Source organism: Opisthocomus hoazin, chromosome 5, assembly GCF_030867145.1.
Source record: "Opisthocomus hoazin isolate bOpiHoa1 chromosome 5, bOpiHoa1.hap1, whole genome shotgun sequence".
In the NCBI taxonomy this organism is placed as follows: Eukaryota; Metazoa; Chordata; class Aves; order Opisthocomiformes; family Opisthocomidae; genus Opisthocomus; species Opisthocomus hoazin.
The window spans coordinates 73,326,937-73,343,056 of record NC_134418.1 but is presented as its reverse complement, the minus strand read 5'-3'; the positions used below and the strand labels follow the sequence as shown (position 1 = coordinate 73,343,056).

The 16,120-nt window shown below is 36.5% G+C and overlaps 1 protein-coding gene across 6 annotated transcripts in view; it reads right to left on the bottom strand.

Annotated features, from left to right (window-relative positions):
- The window catches only part of GALNTL6 (polypeptide N-acetylgalactosaminyltransferase like 6), a 635,741-nt gene that overhangs the window by 277,215 nt on the left and 342,406 nt on the right, over positions 1–16,120 (bottom strand). For all 6 annotated transcript variants that reach the window (XM_075421728.1, XM_075421729.1, XM_075421730.1 and 3 more), the window contains one exon: positions 11,771–11,937. In XM_075421728.1, the coding sequence (XP_075277843.1) occupies positions 11,771–11,937 (167 nt within the window). The remainder of the gene's footprint in view (positions 1–11,770; positions 11,938–16,120) is intronic.

Sequence of the window (16,120 nt, the reverse complement as noted above, 5' to 3'; positions counted from 1 at the left end):
ATCCTACCTATAAGAAGCAGTCCTAGAAAAGATACCAGCATTTAGTTTGGAAAAAAATGCATATAGTTAGCAACTAAATGAACATTCTCCCAGCCATCTTGCAGAGAAATTATTAGAAGCTACTATCTACACCCAGTATCTGACTGTAAGGGCCAATACACAGTGTTTTACTATCAGAACTCTGGGTTTAAAATTCTTTTACAAGTGACACTCATATTTTCCTGCTTTGCTCATCTCACAGTTTTCCTTGTACTACCCACCTTTACTTCTTACCTGTATGTCAACTATGGTGTCAGTGAACGTACAGGAAAATAACAGCTCATTTATACTACTGGTAACATATTTGGAATAATGATAGTATATCTCAGGCTTGCCCATGATTTGCAAATAGGGAAAAAAAGAAAGAAAATACACACAAAACAAACCACTAAACATTTATAATACAGTAAAATCATGTAAAAGGTTTTGGGAAGTTATTTTCTATAAGATGCATGAATCTTAATTCATGGCGTGCACGATGCTACTGCCTGTTCTTTAAGGATGTTACTAGTTTGGCTGGTGATTATTTGCCTGTTTGAAATTCTGCATCCAGGAAAGGAGAAAGATATTTTTAAAGCCTGCTTAGGTGAATTCAAATGTTGTAGTTAAGACAATTCTGTAACAAACTACCATCTTCGGAAAGACTACTAGGATGTTAATTCAAAAGATTGTCCCATCTTATTAAACTGCATTTAACTTTGAAAACTGAAAGCTGCTAGCCCTTTCTGCATAAAATGAGGAGATAATGAGTTATTTAAAGTAAGGATAACACTGAAACAACACTTAGGTATGAAAAATATAATGAATAAATTTCAATTTTAAACTAAAAGAAAGTTTCTAAATAACAATGTTTGGCAAGAACCCTTTATGTCTGTACTAGGACAAAACCTCACTGATTATCTCATGAAAAATAATACAATATAAGGTCTCAGGCATGCACTCCTGACACCTAGTTAAAGAACCACCCAGAAAAGAAAATTTAGTCGGTTTAGATGGACTGTTTGCAAGAGGTACAAAGAAATGGACTTAACCTGTAGTCAGATAACATGGGGTAGCAGTTCTTCATGCTGAATACTTTATTCAGGAGACGTATCATCCAAAGATGTAAATGTTAATTAACATCTCCATTACACTGCTCACTGAAGTTGAGGAAGTAATACATTTGGAGTACTAGCTAAGAATTGCTAAATGCCTAAGATTCCTAAGATGACCTAATTCATAGCATCAACTTTGACATTAAAAAAAAAATTTAAAAAATCCAAAGAATTTTCTTGACACTTCTAACACTAAAAGAGAGGAAGGAATGTTGGGAAACGTGCAAAGACTATATCTGTTCCAATTTTTCAGCTACTAATGTGAATTTTTTCCATAGTTCATTAATTACAATAGCTGAAGAAGGTAACCATGGACTAACTGTTCAAGTCTCTGGTCAAGTTGTTTAATGTATCACTGCAATATAACAACCCTTTTTCGAGTGGAAAGTAAACAGCTGATGTTTGAGAGAAAAACCAATGTGGAAACGAATGATTACTCAAGGTTTAGAAATTTAGAAATTTTCTTTCCTATTTCTGAGATTAAATTTGAGTATGCCACATGAAGAATTTTAAAGATAATTTAATTTCAGCCATAATTCAATTTAACCTTAAACAAATGTAACTAAAAGCTGAGATGCGTAGTAGAAAATGCAAAAAAGCACCACCCAAAAAACTATAATGTATTTAACTTACTACATGAATAAACACACTTCTAGAATTTAAAGATTACTCAGAATGCATCTAGTGATTTATTTCAGAATCTGTTTCAGCAGATGATATCTCATGAATGACATTCCATACAAGTATGGGATAAATATTTTTAGAAGTTGACACAACCTTGTTAAGTACAGGCTGCCCACTGCTACCACCTTCTTTTGATCTTAAAATTCTTTGCACGTTCACACCAGGAAGGGAAGCCACCAGCATGATGCACACCGAGCAAGCATTTCATGGGGTAGGCAAGCCAACAAAGATCGACCAATACAGAGCTTGTAGAAACACAACTTTCGTATTCTGACTCCACAAGTACTCAAAAGTGAAATTGCTTATCTATCATAACCAATTCAAGGAACTATACGAAAAGTAAAAATTTGTTTTCATATTAGTATTGCATGACTGGAGTTTTCATTTTTACAGCTGAGTTGTATCTGAGTCGCCCAAGCGCAGACAGCATTGTGATGTGGGGGGACTCCTAACTTTCTCCCCCACAGCAGCCACATTCCCAATCAATTCCATTTGGGTGAAGTGTATGATTTCAATTATTTGAAATTCTTCCCACATCCCCCTTTCTCACAATATGACAATATTCTTCCGCTCCAGCAAACGAAAAGCATTTTGAGATGGGCTGCAGATGCCTTCAAGATGATCATTATTCTTCTGAGCTGAACTCTTCTCAACCTCAGGGCAACCCTTTCTTTTCCCATTGGTAAAGCCATTCTGTCAAGTCAGAATGCTTTCAGTAATGAAACTGCTATTGCAGGGCACATCAAGGAGCTGAAGGCAAAAGCCTGTACTCTGTAATTTGAGAATAAAAAGCCCATAACAGAAATCAAAATTAAATAATCAAAATTGAGAATGGACAGTGAACAACAGAAGACTTAGTACTACGGGTTCAACTTGGTTTATTCCAACTCAGATCTTTTAAATTGTACTTGTTACACTGACAGTACTTTCTTTTGACAAGAAGCAAGTCCAAGTGTAATAAAATTCAAATAACATTTGTGTGAGTACATTATAGAGGAAATGAAATCGACATTTTATAGCTCAGTACCCCAAGTATAAACATGTAAATCCTGTGTTGAGTCAGATCTTTAGTCAATATAGACATCTTGAAATTTAATTAGTTTCATTTTCTATTTGGCCTTTTACCTTTCTTTTTTTAAAAATATCTTCTTTTAAATATAGTGGTGTGTTGTTTTATCAGCTTCGGATAAAGAGACCTTTTAACCCTATATGAGGGTCAGTCTTGAAATTTTTCTGATGTAGTACACATGAAGCAGTATATGCTAACATTAGGGTCAACATTACTTGAAAATTTTGCTGCATGACACCCTGCTCCTGTAAAGGTTTGCTTACCCTATCCACTGATAGGGTCCAGCTGAAGTTGCTGGGATTACTCTGGGTTCCTGGATGTTCCATTAAGCAGAGATGAGGCCACCACAAATCCTTTAGGGAGTAGAAAACATTTATCTTTACCTTTTTATAATTACTTGTCTGCAGCAATAGGTGTCCCAGCTGGTAAGGCTATGTCTCTCAGGTATAACTATAAACCTAATAGGTATGTGGATTCACACTTCCCTTCTTAAACACAATGTCTATGTGAGTTAGGTCTAGTACTGCAAATACCTGCCAACACCGCGGTTAATGAGAGCACACATTACTTGACAAGACTTTTTGAGATAAGAGTGTTAGCACTCTCAGGTTTACAGCTTTCAGACACCTAGAATGTCACCATCTAATATTTGGGATGACTTTCGGATGACACCGATTCACTTGCAAGTCCTCTTTTAGGTATTGTGCCTACTGCAAGAATAATACCGTAATTAACAGGGTCACTAAACAGCCTTATGACTGCTCATTAATCCTTCCCAGGTTAAGAGGCAAAAACTGGGCTGGTCTAACAGATACAGTATTGCCTCTTGTTCCTGGCAGTCTCCCTTCTGTCTATGACATACAGACAAGGACAGACACTTCAAGGAGACAAGAATGGTAAAAACCGAGCACGCTCTTGTGTGGCGGGAGAAGTCTGCACACTTAATCCTTCCCAGAAGGCCCATTTTGCATCGCAGGCCCAGATTGCTCCTTGCAAGTCACTTCCAGGTTCCCCAGGCTCCAGTTACTTTAAAAGATGGCAAGATCCGGCCTAGCACTTTTGGCTGATGGGAAACTCACTGCAGTGAACCACTTCCTACTGATACAACAATGCTTTTCACCAGAAATTTTTCTGGCAGAGCTGTATTTTCAGTGAACCTAGGAAGGAGAGAGGGGAGGAATAATAAAATTCCATTTGCAAAAGTATATGCTTCTTTAATCGCTGTTTTCATTTCAGTTCCAAACAGACACTCACAGGCTGTTCTTAGTTAAAAGAAAATGACCATTTCAAATATTTCAGAACTAAATCAAGTACTAAGCCTTACCCAAGGACTCTTATTAGCACTTATTCTCCAATTACCTGACATTTCTTTCTATTACCAATACCCAGCAGCTTGCTTTAGGAAGTTATAAAACCACACTCGGATTTTGGTTTTGGTATAAGAATAGCATTGGTCATGCCTCAAAGTTCTTACCAATGTGATACAAAAAATATACTGATGAAAAAGATAATGCAGCTTCTCATGCCTTCTATTATAGCAAGCATGCTTCAAATTCAGTGTTCACCGCTTAGTTTTATTTTCTTTCTCAGTTGTTCCACAATGAAGCGGATCTCTCTAGCCTGTACCAAATGACTAGTGCTCTCTGGAGGACTGCTGTGTATTGAAGTCAGCTTGACTTAAGTGCACTAGTGTAAATATTGATGAACACGTACTACAGCACTAAACAAATTGTTTTCATCTGTAAAGCTAAAACACAATCAGCCTTAAATTTTCAACTAAATTATTTCAGTTTTGTACTCAGTCAAGGTGACAGATTTCTATGCACCTTTAGCCCATTCCTTTTTAACTCCCAACACTTGTTACAGTCTATCCTACCGTACAGCAGGCGATTTCTGAAGTTTTTCCTGTTGCATAAACTTCCAACCATGGGATATCTTATCTAGGTAGCAGAAAGTTGCATCAGCACAGCTCTCCTATGATAGATACTTATGCTGCACAACATAATATCAGAGAGATGGTCAAGCTAGCATCAGTTCCAAAATCAGTCCAGTCTTGTAAGCACAGCACTTCTCTCCAGCTCATTAACCTTACACAACAGCAGTGGGACACTCCTAACTTCACCTGGAACCCCTGGTTTTAGTATAGTAACACTTGTACCAGCAGGGATGCTTCTGCTTTTCTCCATCCACTGTTTTTCTTCCTTTCTGCCACAAAGGGGTATTCTAATCACATAAGCAATGGCTCATATGCTCCATGTCCCGTATCACCACTGCATGGAGAACTATGAAACAACAAAAACAAACTCCCTCACTTCAAATGCAAGTCCAGCAATTTGTCACAAAATATTGCCATAAGATCACTTGCACAGAATTATTTTTCTGTATTTATAAAAGCTTGTTTCTCAGCTTTCTGAGAAGCCATAGACAGTGAGGCAGCTGTTAACTAGCCATCAAGAGCAACCATGGTCCTCAGCCTCTCCACTTGCCACCACTGTTGCCTCCACACTACTCCACTGAGGGCAGCCAGGGCTCCTCTTCCACTTCCAACACGTCTTGTCCAGGTTCTGACTTCTGTTCCTACCGAATGCTTTTTAGTTATACCCTTTCTATTCAAAGGAAAGGCATGTCATAGAACACTTTCCTGGCTGCAGCCACTTTGGCCATACACAGCACCAGAAGGCCATCCCAGACACCTCCCATTAACAGCTCATAATGCCCCATTCCTCGTCCTGCTGTGTCTCCGGGCAGGAGCTGTGTCCACGTACTCCTGTGGATGCATTCAGTACAGATGCTGTTGGGAGTGCTCTGGTTGGTGCCCCAATCCCCACAGGCACACAACTTTTTTATGAGAAGGGTGGTTAGTAATCAGGGATGGGCAGACACTCCAGTTCAAAAGTATAATCCCCAGTATAGTCTCCATCTTTAGATGGAGAATTAATCATATTTAAGAAAAACAAATAACTTGCATAACTTTCAAGAGCTCACCTCAAAAGTCATTGAGTAATTGTATATGATCTTGAAAACCAGGATCCTAAACTTAAGAAAATGGACAGACTTGAAAACATTTTACTTAGTAGAGGTTGTCTTTCAAAATATTACAACATCGTCTTCCAATTGTCTTTTTAAAATGTTGTCTACTTTGACAACAATGGCAATTTTTGGAGAAGTGAGCTTTCACCAGAGAATCAGGGAATTGCTGTCTATAGCAGAGGTTTCTTATGACAACGTATTCATACAATATAACCTTCACTTTCATCAGAAAAGTTATATTCAGCCGTGATCTGAAGCCAAACACTCATAAATTGGAATCATAAGTGACATGTTACATAAAGTAGCTGTCTGCAAGCAAAACACAGGGAATTTCATCTTCATGCAACACATAGCACATATTTCTTGAGTGGGAAGTTGTGCAATCTGATACTCTGATAGATCTGCTTTGCTTTTAGCACAAACTCCCTTACCCTGCCATTATTGTATATCACTAATATAATTTACAGAACTACAGTTAAAAAATACATTAAAAAAATCAGACAATCTCTACAAGGCCAAAAGGGTTTGACAGGCTACTAGGGCAATTAGGTTATAGATCAGATCTTCCTCCACGTTTACACAAAACAAAGCACATCAGTGGCATTGAAATGCACTGACCAACTAAATCGAGCTCTGGGCAAGGAGTCACAGGTTACTTTTGGAAACTGACTTGCACGTTATTAATCTGGGCTATTCAGAGATCTGGCAGAAAGCATATGGCATCTGATATGGGACAGTGCCATACTCTCAAATGAGCAGGGGTGCAGAAAAGAGAGCTAAGCAAGGGGACAGAGACAGGAGAACATAACAGGTGACAAAATGAGAAGGGGTTGGGTCATCAACATGAATGAAAAATTCCCAGTTTGTCATTTGTCATAAACACTTCAGTTCATTGCCAGTGACAAACTCATTCTGTCCTGGCGGAAGCTGTTGGCTGCTAAGTATTCCAATCTTTTTCATTCCCAAATCTGATAGGTTTTTTTGCAAACTAAAAAACTGCCCATAATTGTTACTGCTAATGGATTGATTGTTGGCTGTGACACTGCTTAGTTTTTCTAATAATAGGTGCTGTACCAGTTAGAGAATTCTGGGGTAATGTAAAAATGCTTGGTAAGTCAATTTTACATGCAAGGGCACATGCTGTGTTAGTAACAGTTCACAGGCCTGACTATGCTAATGAAGTCGCTAAAACACAAAAGGAACAAAGGTTGATGGGCAAATCTATCATGTGTTGGCATCCTACATGAATTAACTAATTTATTATGTAAGTCTGTGTTCCCCCAAAGTTTTAAAACATTAGATTTTTTTAGTATTCTTTTGTACGTGCAAGCTGTTCCATAACAGAACCACTGAAAACTTACTTCCTTTTTCATTTTTGTCCTTTCCTCCCAAAAGTGTTGCCCACAGTCTGCTGCTTGCCATGTTTTCAGAGATTTGTCTGCCAACTGACTGTAGCTTCAGAGCAAACTATGACAACAATAAACACCCCATCCCCAAAAATAAACCTGCACACACCCCTTTTCAAAACCCTCTCACTCACAAAAAACCCTCCTAGGAAAAATAGTCACTTTCCACAAGGCTCATTTTCCCAGAAACCAGCCTCACAATACCAGAGCTGCACACAAAGCCACTGCAGAGATACCCGACACAGAGGTACGTTGGTACCTCTGGCACGAAGGGGTTCATTTACCACGGCTGACGACATTGAACTGAAAGGTCTTAAATTTACATGCGCTTTGGATTACAGGGCTTGCGTGAATCGAGTACAGGAATAATTTGCAACCCCAAATCCATCACAAAGTCAGAAACATTCTGCATACCTTAGTATGCAAAGGTATGTATATCAATAAACTTCTGAGGAAAAAGCGGCATTACTTGGACCTAGAACTGAGTTATAAGAATTCAGTGGAAATCTATAGTGAATAACTGGCCACTGAATCAGTTGGAAAGAGTAAAAACATTCTTAAATTTAAGTGTCTGCCAGCACACAGCATAGCCAATTCCCTTATCAATAGCTTCCGAAGGCAAATTAATACAAGTCTAATATTTGCCTCTCTTCTGTAGAACTTTTAATTTATGGAGCTTGTTAAGTGACAACTTATTTCTTTTATGTGTGTAACAACTCTCATGAACTCTAGATTCAGTTCCCTTTCATCCTACCAGTACACCACCATTTGGCGATTTGTGTTTACACAAATGTAAATCATATAAATAAATGTTACTTCTGTTGAAATAGAGTTGGAAAAAATTCCACTAGTTCAGTCAATTTTGTCCCTCACATTCCATCCTTTTTATGTTTATAATCTCTCTAAAAGCTATATGAATGAAGATGTTTAGCAGCTTTAGTTGCCTATATTTAAGTCTATATTTCCATCTGATTGTCACAGATAATTTTTTATATTAATGTAACTTTATATTAAATTTTTCCATGACCAAATATTGCACTTCCATGTTTCATAACATTTGCTTACCTACCTCTTTTTAATACCAAGTCTCTAGTCTGCATTATATTGGTATTTAAAAAGGTGCAGCTGTCCTTTCACTTTTATACCATCTAAATGTCATAATTTATGGTGAATATTATGTATGAACTATCTAACATTTTTGGTTTTGATCACAAAAGCTGAAGAGAATATGAATAAAATGAAGGCACATGAGTAATTTTGCAGAGAAACCAGTAGGCTGCTGGGCACCTGGCTGTGCACTAAACCACTTTCATCATCTGTTATCAAGAGTTCTTTATGTGCATTTCAGTATTTATATTTGCATTAGTTAAGAAAACAAAAAGCTGCAGCATTTTTATCCACCTTTTACACCCCTTTCAAGTTCCTGCTTTTTCTCACCTACTCTGTTTCTAACAGGGGACTGGCTTTTCATAACAACTTCTTAGACTTCTGTAAAAAGGGAAAGTTTGATTAGTGGAACACCCTAGAAAAAAACATTTGCCATTTAATCACTAGTTTTAAAATAACAGTGCTATTGAAATATTCCGTTCTTACTTTCAACTATCTACAAATGATGTTTAAGTTCCCAGTAAAAAACTCTCTTTATAATGCAAAGTTGCAGAACAAGTATAGCATACATAATATCACTTAAATAGTATACAACTGATTTCACCAAAGAAAGTAATAGTCATTTGTCAGCTATTTGACATAAGAGGCTTCACAGAGAAATTATACAATGAGAAAAAGTATACAGATTTATCCCTAATCACTGTACTGGTTCTACACTGCAGTAAACTTTGCTTGCAATGATTCTATCAGTTTTGACAACTGAATATGCTTATATTTATTTTTTTACCTAATTTGTCTTCAATGTCTTTTACGTAGCTTTACTGTTCTCATTAGTCAAGGAAAAAGCAACTAAAAAGTGAAGGACTAATAACAGTAAACATAGCATTTACTTCACTCTTTTTTAGAAATGGTTATTTTATGAACTGGGAGGGGAGAAGGATAGATATCAGTCAGCATTTTTTCAACATAAAACAACCCAACTATACTAAGTGTGGCCATTTCATAAAAAAAAGAAAAGAGGACACAAGGAAACATCATATAGGTTCAGTTAAGCACGGTTTTGAAGATCACAAATACAACAATTAAACCCACTTCAAATACGCCAGAAAGATTCATCTGACTTGAAAATCGTTACTGAATTCAGAGTAGAGACACTAGTACATTTTTCTTGTGTGCTTGATCTGAAAACACACAGTACCAAATACGCTACCAAATATGCTCAAGTTCAAAACCGGCAACCATTCAAAAATGCATTTCTAATCTTTATTTTAATAATACCAAGCACAGATAAGTAAATCTTCCTAATGTTGCAATAGTTTTAGGCCCAGCTCCATACAATTCTTCTTTATAAGTTTCTTCCTGTTTTTCAAACCACACATGTTAAGCAAGCCCACGCTATATGAACCACTTCTTCCTGCTGAAAACTGTTCCACTGAAAAGTCAGACAGGTTTACATAGCTGGAAATGAAAAGGCTTCGAGAGATTTTTGTAGCGTTATAGGAATTACTCCCAAAATACTTTCAGCCAGCAGCAGAACCAAAATAATCTAAGTTAGGGCATGCAAGGAAGAGCAACAGAAGTTACAATATTCCTCGTTTACTGGCATTAATTCTTTTTTTCATACCTGGGAAGTAGATAAGCTTTCCAAAACATTTAAAAGTATATTAACAACAGTATGATCTTCATTAAAAAAAATGCTGCAGTATCACCATATTGAGCAAGTACAGCCTCAATAGCTGTGGTCTCAGCAGAAGAAGCATTTTTACTTGTCAGACACCTCATAAAACCAACTTAGAGACTTCCCTGTAAGTTGCTTACTACTAGGAAATTGTTAGCCTGCAGAAAAATTGTCGTGCTACTTTACACTTCTTGTTTTGAAAACTTTCATCCATGGTCTAGATTTTATAAACATAGAATAGCGAGAACTGTACTCCCTTTACAATTCCACTTAAAATCGCATTACAGAGAGAGAGGCAGTTCATCAAAGGACATAGTGCAACTAAACCAGCAGATATGAGAAGGTATGATAGATGTGTGCAGCATTAATCTTTCTAACCCCTGAAATAGCAAGTTACAAATCTTACAAAAACAATTCCACTGCAGCGCTCTACTAACATTCCTCTCATTCACCCAGGAGCTTCTCACAATATTAGGTCAGAAATCTGGTCCTGTAAGTTCTCTGCTGAGACAATGGTTTTACCTAAAACATTAGCAAAGAGCATGATTCCCTCTCTCGCTGTCTATCAATTTACTTGCAACAAGGCTCACATAAAAACCAGCAACATATGTTTCAACAGAAACAGCCAAAAAAACCCCGAACACCAAAGAAACGTCAAAGCTCTTCATGCTTGAAGCCCCAAAACAAGTACAGTAATTTGAAAGAAAAATTATTTCTCAGTTCCATACCATTGTTATGGATTAATTTTACCTAAGAAATGTCAAAATTCATTTAAGGAAATTAGAACTTTCATTTCTTGAGTTGCATTCAAGAAGTAATGAAGGCAAAGGTCATGAAGTGATTGCAGTTTTCTTAATTTTAATACATATAGATAATGTAAACTTTGATTAACTCTTCTAAAGCAGTTTCTCACATCCCATTCAAGAGAGTCTCGTTTCTCTGTATTGTTACTTTGTACCAGTATATGCAGCTGTCTAACTCAATAATATTCCACAATCAAAATCTAATGAGTTGGATCCAAAATGGCCAAAGATAATAGATTTTCTGAGTAAAAGGGAAGCCTAAGGAAAAGATGTAGATGGGGACAAACTTTTTAGCAGGGCCTGTTGTGATAGGACAACAGGTAATGGTTTCAAACTAAAAAAAGGGTAGATTTATACTAGATATAAGGAACGAGTTCTTTACCATGCGGGTGGTAAAACACTGGTGCAGGTTGCCCAGAGAGATGGTCGATGCCCCATCCCTGGAAACATTCAAGGTCAGGTTGGACGGGGCTCTGAGCAACCTGATCCAGTTGAAGATGTCCCTGCTCACTGGAGGTGAGTTAAGCTAGAAGATCTTCAGAGGTCTCTTCCAACCCAAATCATTCTATGTTTAAGCACTAAAATTGCAGTATTTCAATAGTAATATATTCAAAATACTATATTAATAAAGGTCAGTGTGCCATTCACAGAGACTCTTCACTTTGACATGAATTTCCATACTCATGCACAGTAAAACAAAAGCCACTTCTACACGTTCAATTCCAGCTAACGACCAAACAGTACTTCAAGGCAAGCAGTCCAGCAGGTACAATCTCCTCACTTTTTGCTTCCCTTTAGTTTCTACATGGACCACGCTGCATTATAAATTCCAAGTTAAAACAAAACCAGGTGGCCCTTACCTCTGTCGCTGAAGTCATCCACAAGTATGACCTCTGCTATCAGGCTGTCTGGAGTGCGGTTGATAATACTGTGTATTGTTCGCAAGAGTGAAGTCCAGCCTTCGTTATGAAATGGGATAATTATGCTAGTATTTGGTAGGTTTTCCAAGTACACTTTGTGCTTGCAGCTGGAGAGAGAAGAAAATAATTGCATAAGCATACTGAAAAGTCAGAGTCAGCAAATACTGCCACACACTTCGGCCATTCAACCATCATGGTTTCTGGCATAAAATCCAATAGTGTAATCAACCAGTACTTTCATGTGACAATAACTAGTTCATTTAAAATATTTATATTGCTACAACACACAATAAATCTGAGCAACAACAAAATTTAAGTGCACTGGCTGGAATTAGATTCTTTTCCTTCACTGGAAACTTTGACCTGCAAAAGGACAGAGGACATATCTTCTACAACATAATTTCCAGAAAAGAAATCCTGTTATCACAAAGAATTCTGAAACATAACATGAAGCAAAAGAAAATCTGAAATGATCTTTTTTTGTCCATAGCAGACAGAATTTGTAAAAGCAGTCTACTATACCACGAAAAAGCAGTCTACTATACCAAGAAACAAACTCTAAAAAACAATTCAGTATTAACCTGGTTGACGTGCTCACAGTATGCAAAATAACAACATCCAGAAATACAACTCCAACTTCACATCTAGATATCCAAAATGATTGCTGCTATTAAATACAGAGATAAAACAACACATGATTCTGAAAATGCAGACTGATACAAGCAAGAAATTCCTTTCATTTTCAAAGGGAAAGCACTGCACCTTCAGCATCTTAATTCAACAGCATCTACATGGTATCAGTGCTTAACCTTACCATTTTCATTATTGACTTGTTTACATATTTGAGAAAGACCCCATTCTTCAAAAAATAAATAAATGGCCTTGCGATTCAGTTTCTCCTAATAGCTGAGAATGTTTCACAAATGATCTTGATGTTACTGAAACTGATAGGATCTCATCTTTCATGGTTTGTTGAAAGAGTGGGAAAAGGGACACATTCCTCTGTTGTTAACACGGCACAGCATTTGCAGTGCTGGGGACAAAGTAGCTGAACAATTTCTCACTCCCCAGGAGAAAGTCTCACCCTGATAAAGGTGTCCCTACAAGCAGAAACATGTCAGCTTTGTCATAAACAAAACAAATCAACAAAAAAAGGAAAAAGTTTAGACTTGCAACTTCTATGTATAAAAAAATACAGATATCACTGCTGCTTTTCAGAAAGAAAAACTATGCATATCAAGTACTGCTAAAGGTTATAATGTTGATTTACATATATTTGCAGCTTAGTTTGCATTTCTACTTTATAAATGTCACTTAGAAATCAATATTTACCAATTTATTTTACCGTTACCACACTGCAGAAATGTTCCAAAGAAATAATAAAAACTCATAGCTACTACAGTTGTGGTTGCAAAATATTAACTGTTACATAGTTGTCAATAAACAACCAAGTTTTTGGATGCTTTCCTAAAAAATAAGATTTAAATTTGTAATTCAGACATTTCTTCCTAAAATGTGGTGACAATGAATTTAATGACAAGCCATTTGCAAAAATAATACTGTTTGAAACTTTTTAATAAGTAGTTGGCTGGTACAACATACATGCACACTGGAAAAAGGACAGTTGCTTTGCAAGAATGAAGTTCTGGAGAAAACAGTCCTCATTACCTAGTGACAGAAAAGTCTAAGTAAACATTTTAACATTTTGGGAGGAAAAAAAAATCCACTGCAGCAACAGAATTAAGTAAATATTCTTTTTCTTATCTGTAGGAAGTACAACAAAGGAAACCCATTATTAATATGCAGCTGTTTTAGCTGGCAAATTAAGAAAACCACCTCCCCAAACCACCACCTACTGTTGCCAGCTGTTTGCCATCAGCAATGTCTCTTGGACTAGAACAAATCCAGCTACTATACATACATATAATTCTTATGCTATTCTTGAAAGCAAGATTTTTTCCTTTAGCATTTTTAACTCCCAGTAAGTACAATTTCAAAACTAAAAAGTTATCCACCTCAAGAAAACCCCAACTCAACCAACCAACCCCAAAAATACTACACAAAACCAAGGAAAAGAACACTATACATGTCAGACTGCAGCTTCTAAAGGGTAAGGGTAAAAAAAAAAAAAAGCAACCCAAAGCACCCAAATACTTTAGAATGGTGTTTCTTTTTAAAAATATTGCTCCTCATGTACAACAATGTGCCTTTTCAAAGAGGTTGTACTGAAATTTATGTATTTGCATTGTCAATGTTGTAACCTTCAGAGTATGCAGATGGGGAAGGTAATGGGATTTGGATTTTCTCATTCATAGTTTTCAGACTAATTGCATATGCTAAACGACAAGAAGGAGAAGTAACATCAATGGACTTTGTTTTAAACTACTTCATTCTTCCTCCAGAACAGATTGCTTTATTAACTCTAAAAGAGAGCCATGCTTAGAAGACAGAAGAGGAAAACATCTTGCGTTTCCTTAATGTGTCTTCACCATTCCACTTTGACATTTAATCCTCATTTATATTTGCTTTTACTTTGATAGTCACTGCAGAAGTACCTGACTATATGTGAACTGATTTCTAGTAAGAGCTACAAACCACCAAAACGCCCTTTTCCTACTCTTCTCAAAAAAACTGCTCAGATTCATGGAAATGAAACCTTAAATTTCATCATCTTCTATTGTTAAGACAGTCTGTTAGGGTTCATGGTGGGGGCCTACTTGCCTTTCTTCAGTGAGTTGAATTCTGCTCATCTCTAGCCCCTTGCTCTCTGACACGAGACTCGACCGATAACAGAAGATCACTGTTTGAGAAGGCATAACACAGAAATCCATTTTATTTGAAGTTCTATTCAGCATTATCTATCGCAGAGTATAGCTGGCTCTGTGCTGTGATGGGCAGGACAGATCTGATGGATAGCTGCAATGCTTAGAAAAGGCCCATGAATTGCAATAAAGATGCAGTTAGACATCCACTGCTGAGACACTGGATTTACCAAGGGAATAATCATACATGCATGCAGCATTTGTTCCAAGTCCATCAGTGTGGCTCTTTATATCCTGCAGTTTAGAAGTGATGCCAAATACCCTGGCTGCAAGAAGACTACTCGGAAACACAGATATTGCTTCTTGTAAGCCATAGCTAGTCTGCGAAATAATGATCAAGTCTTACTGCCTAGAACAAAGAACTAGTTAACATATCACTAGCTCACAGTGAAATGCACAGTCATAAACTATTATTATATTTATATTTATTAATGGTGTCTGCAACATAGCATAAACCAGTCCAGGCAGATGTATGATTCATGCAGAAAAGATAAGTGGTTTTATATGCAACAGTAATGGACATAAATCAATAAATCTTGAGATAAAATATTAGATAAGATAAATCTATGTAACTAATCTGTGTTTTACTGATGAGAATGACATATAAAACCAAGAAACATCAGCAAGTTATCATATAAGCTACTAGAAAGATACTTTTACCATTCACTGCAACAATTTTGCATCAGCATCAAAGATTTTTAGAAGTGTTCTTTCAACACTTGTTCATTATCAAGAATTCTGTAGAGTGCATTCGGAGAGGTGCCAACATCAAGCTTGATCATAACTTCAAAACTTGCTTTATTATTTATGCTGGTTCCAAGGTTCTAAAATACCTCTTAATAAAACTATTTTATTTTTCAGCCACCATAGATTATACATTCAAGACTACGTGCTTTTTGCTCTCACCAAAATAATCCTAACATAAAAACAGTGTTTTAAGCATTCCCAAGCAAAATACAGACCCTGATTTCAATAGATCTACTCTCTAAAATTAATTTGGTTAATAGCTTAACAACCCTGTGGAATGAATGTTTTAAAAGTGAGATTCTTGATTCTCCAAAGAAATAAGAAATTGTAATTCAAGAGTCTTTCATACTTCCTGAAGAACACAATCTTACCAAAATTTATTGAAATAAAAAATAAAGCAAGGTTTACTGTAGAAAGCAAAAATGCTATGTATACAAGATTAACACTACTATCCAATTTTAACAGTGTTTAAATAAGCACTAATATTAATTTTTGAATGATGGTATATATGTTAAATAAAACTGACCTGACTTCCTATAAAAATATTTCCAATACTGCTGAGGAAAAAAATTTTATTTTCCAAACCCTCACAATTTCAGTGGAATATTTTGTCAAACTTGTATCAATTTAGGTAAGAAGGTAATACCTGCACGCATGAACTCCAGTTGCCAGCCTCCACCTGGAGACACTGCAATTTACTTGCACACTTTAAATTAATGTA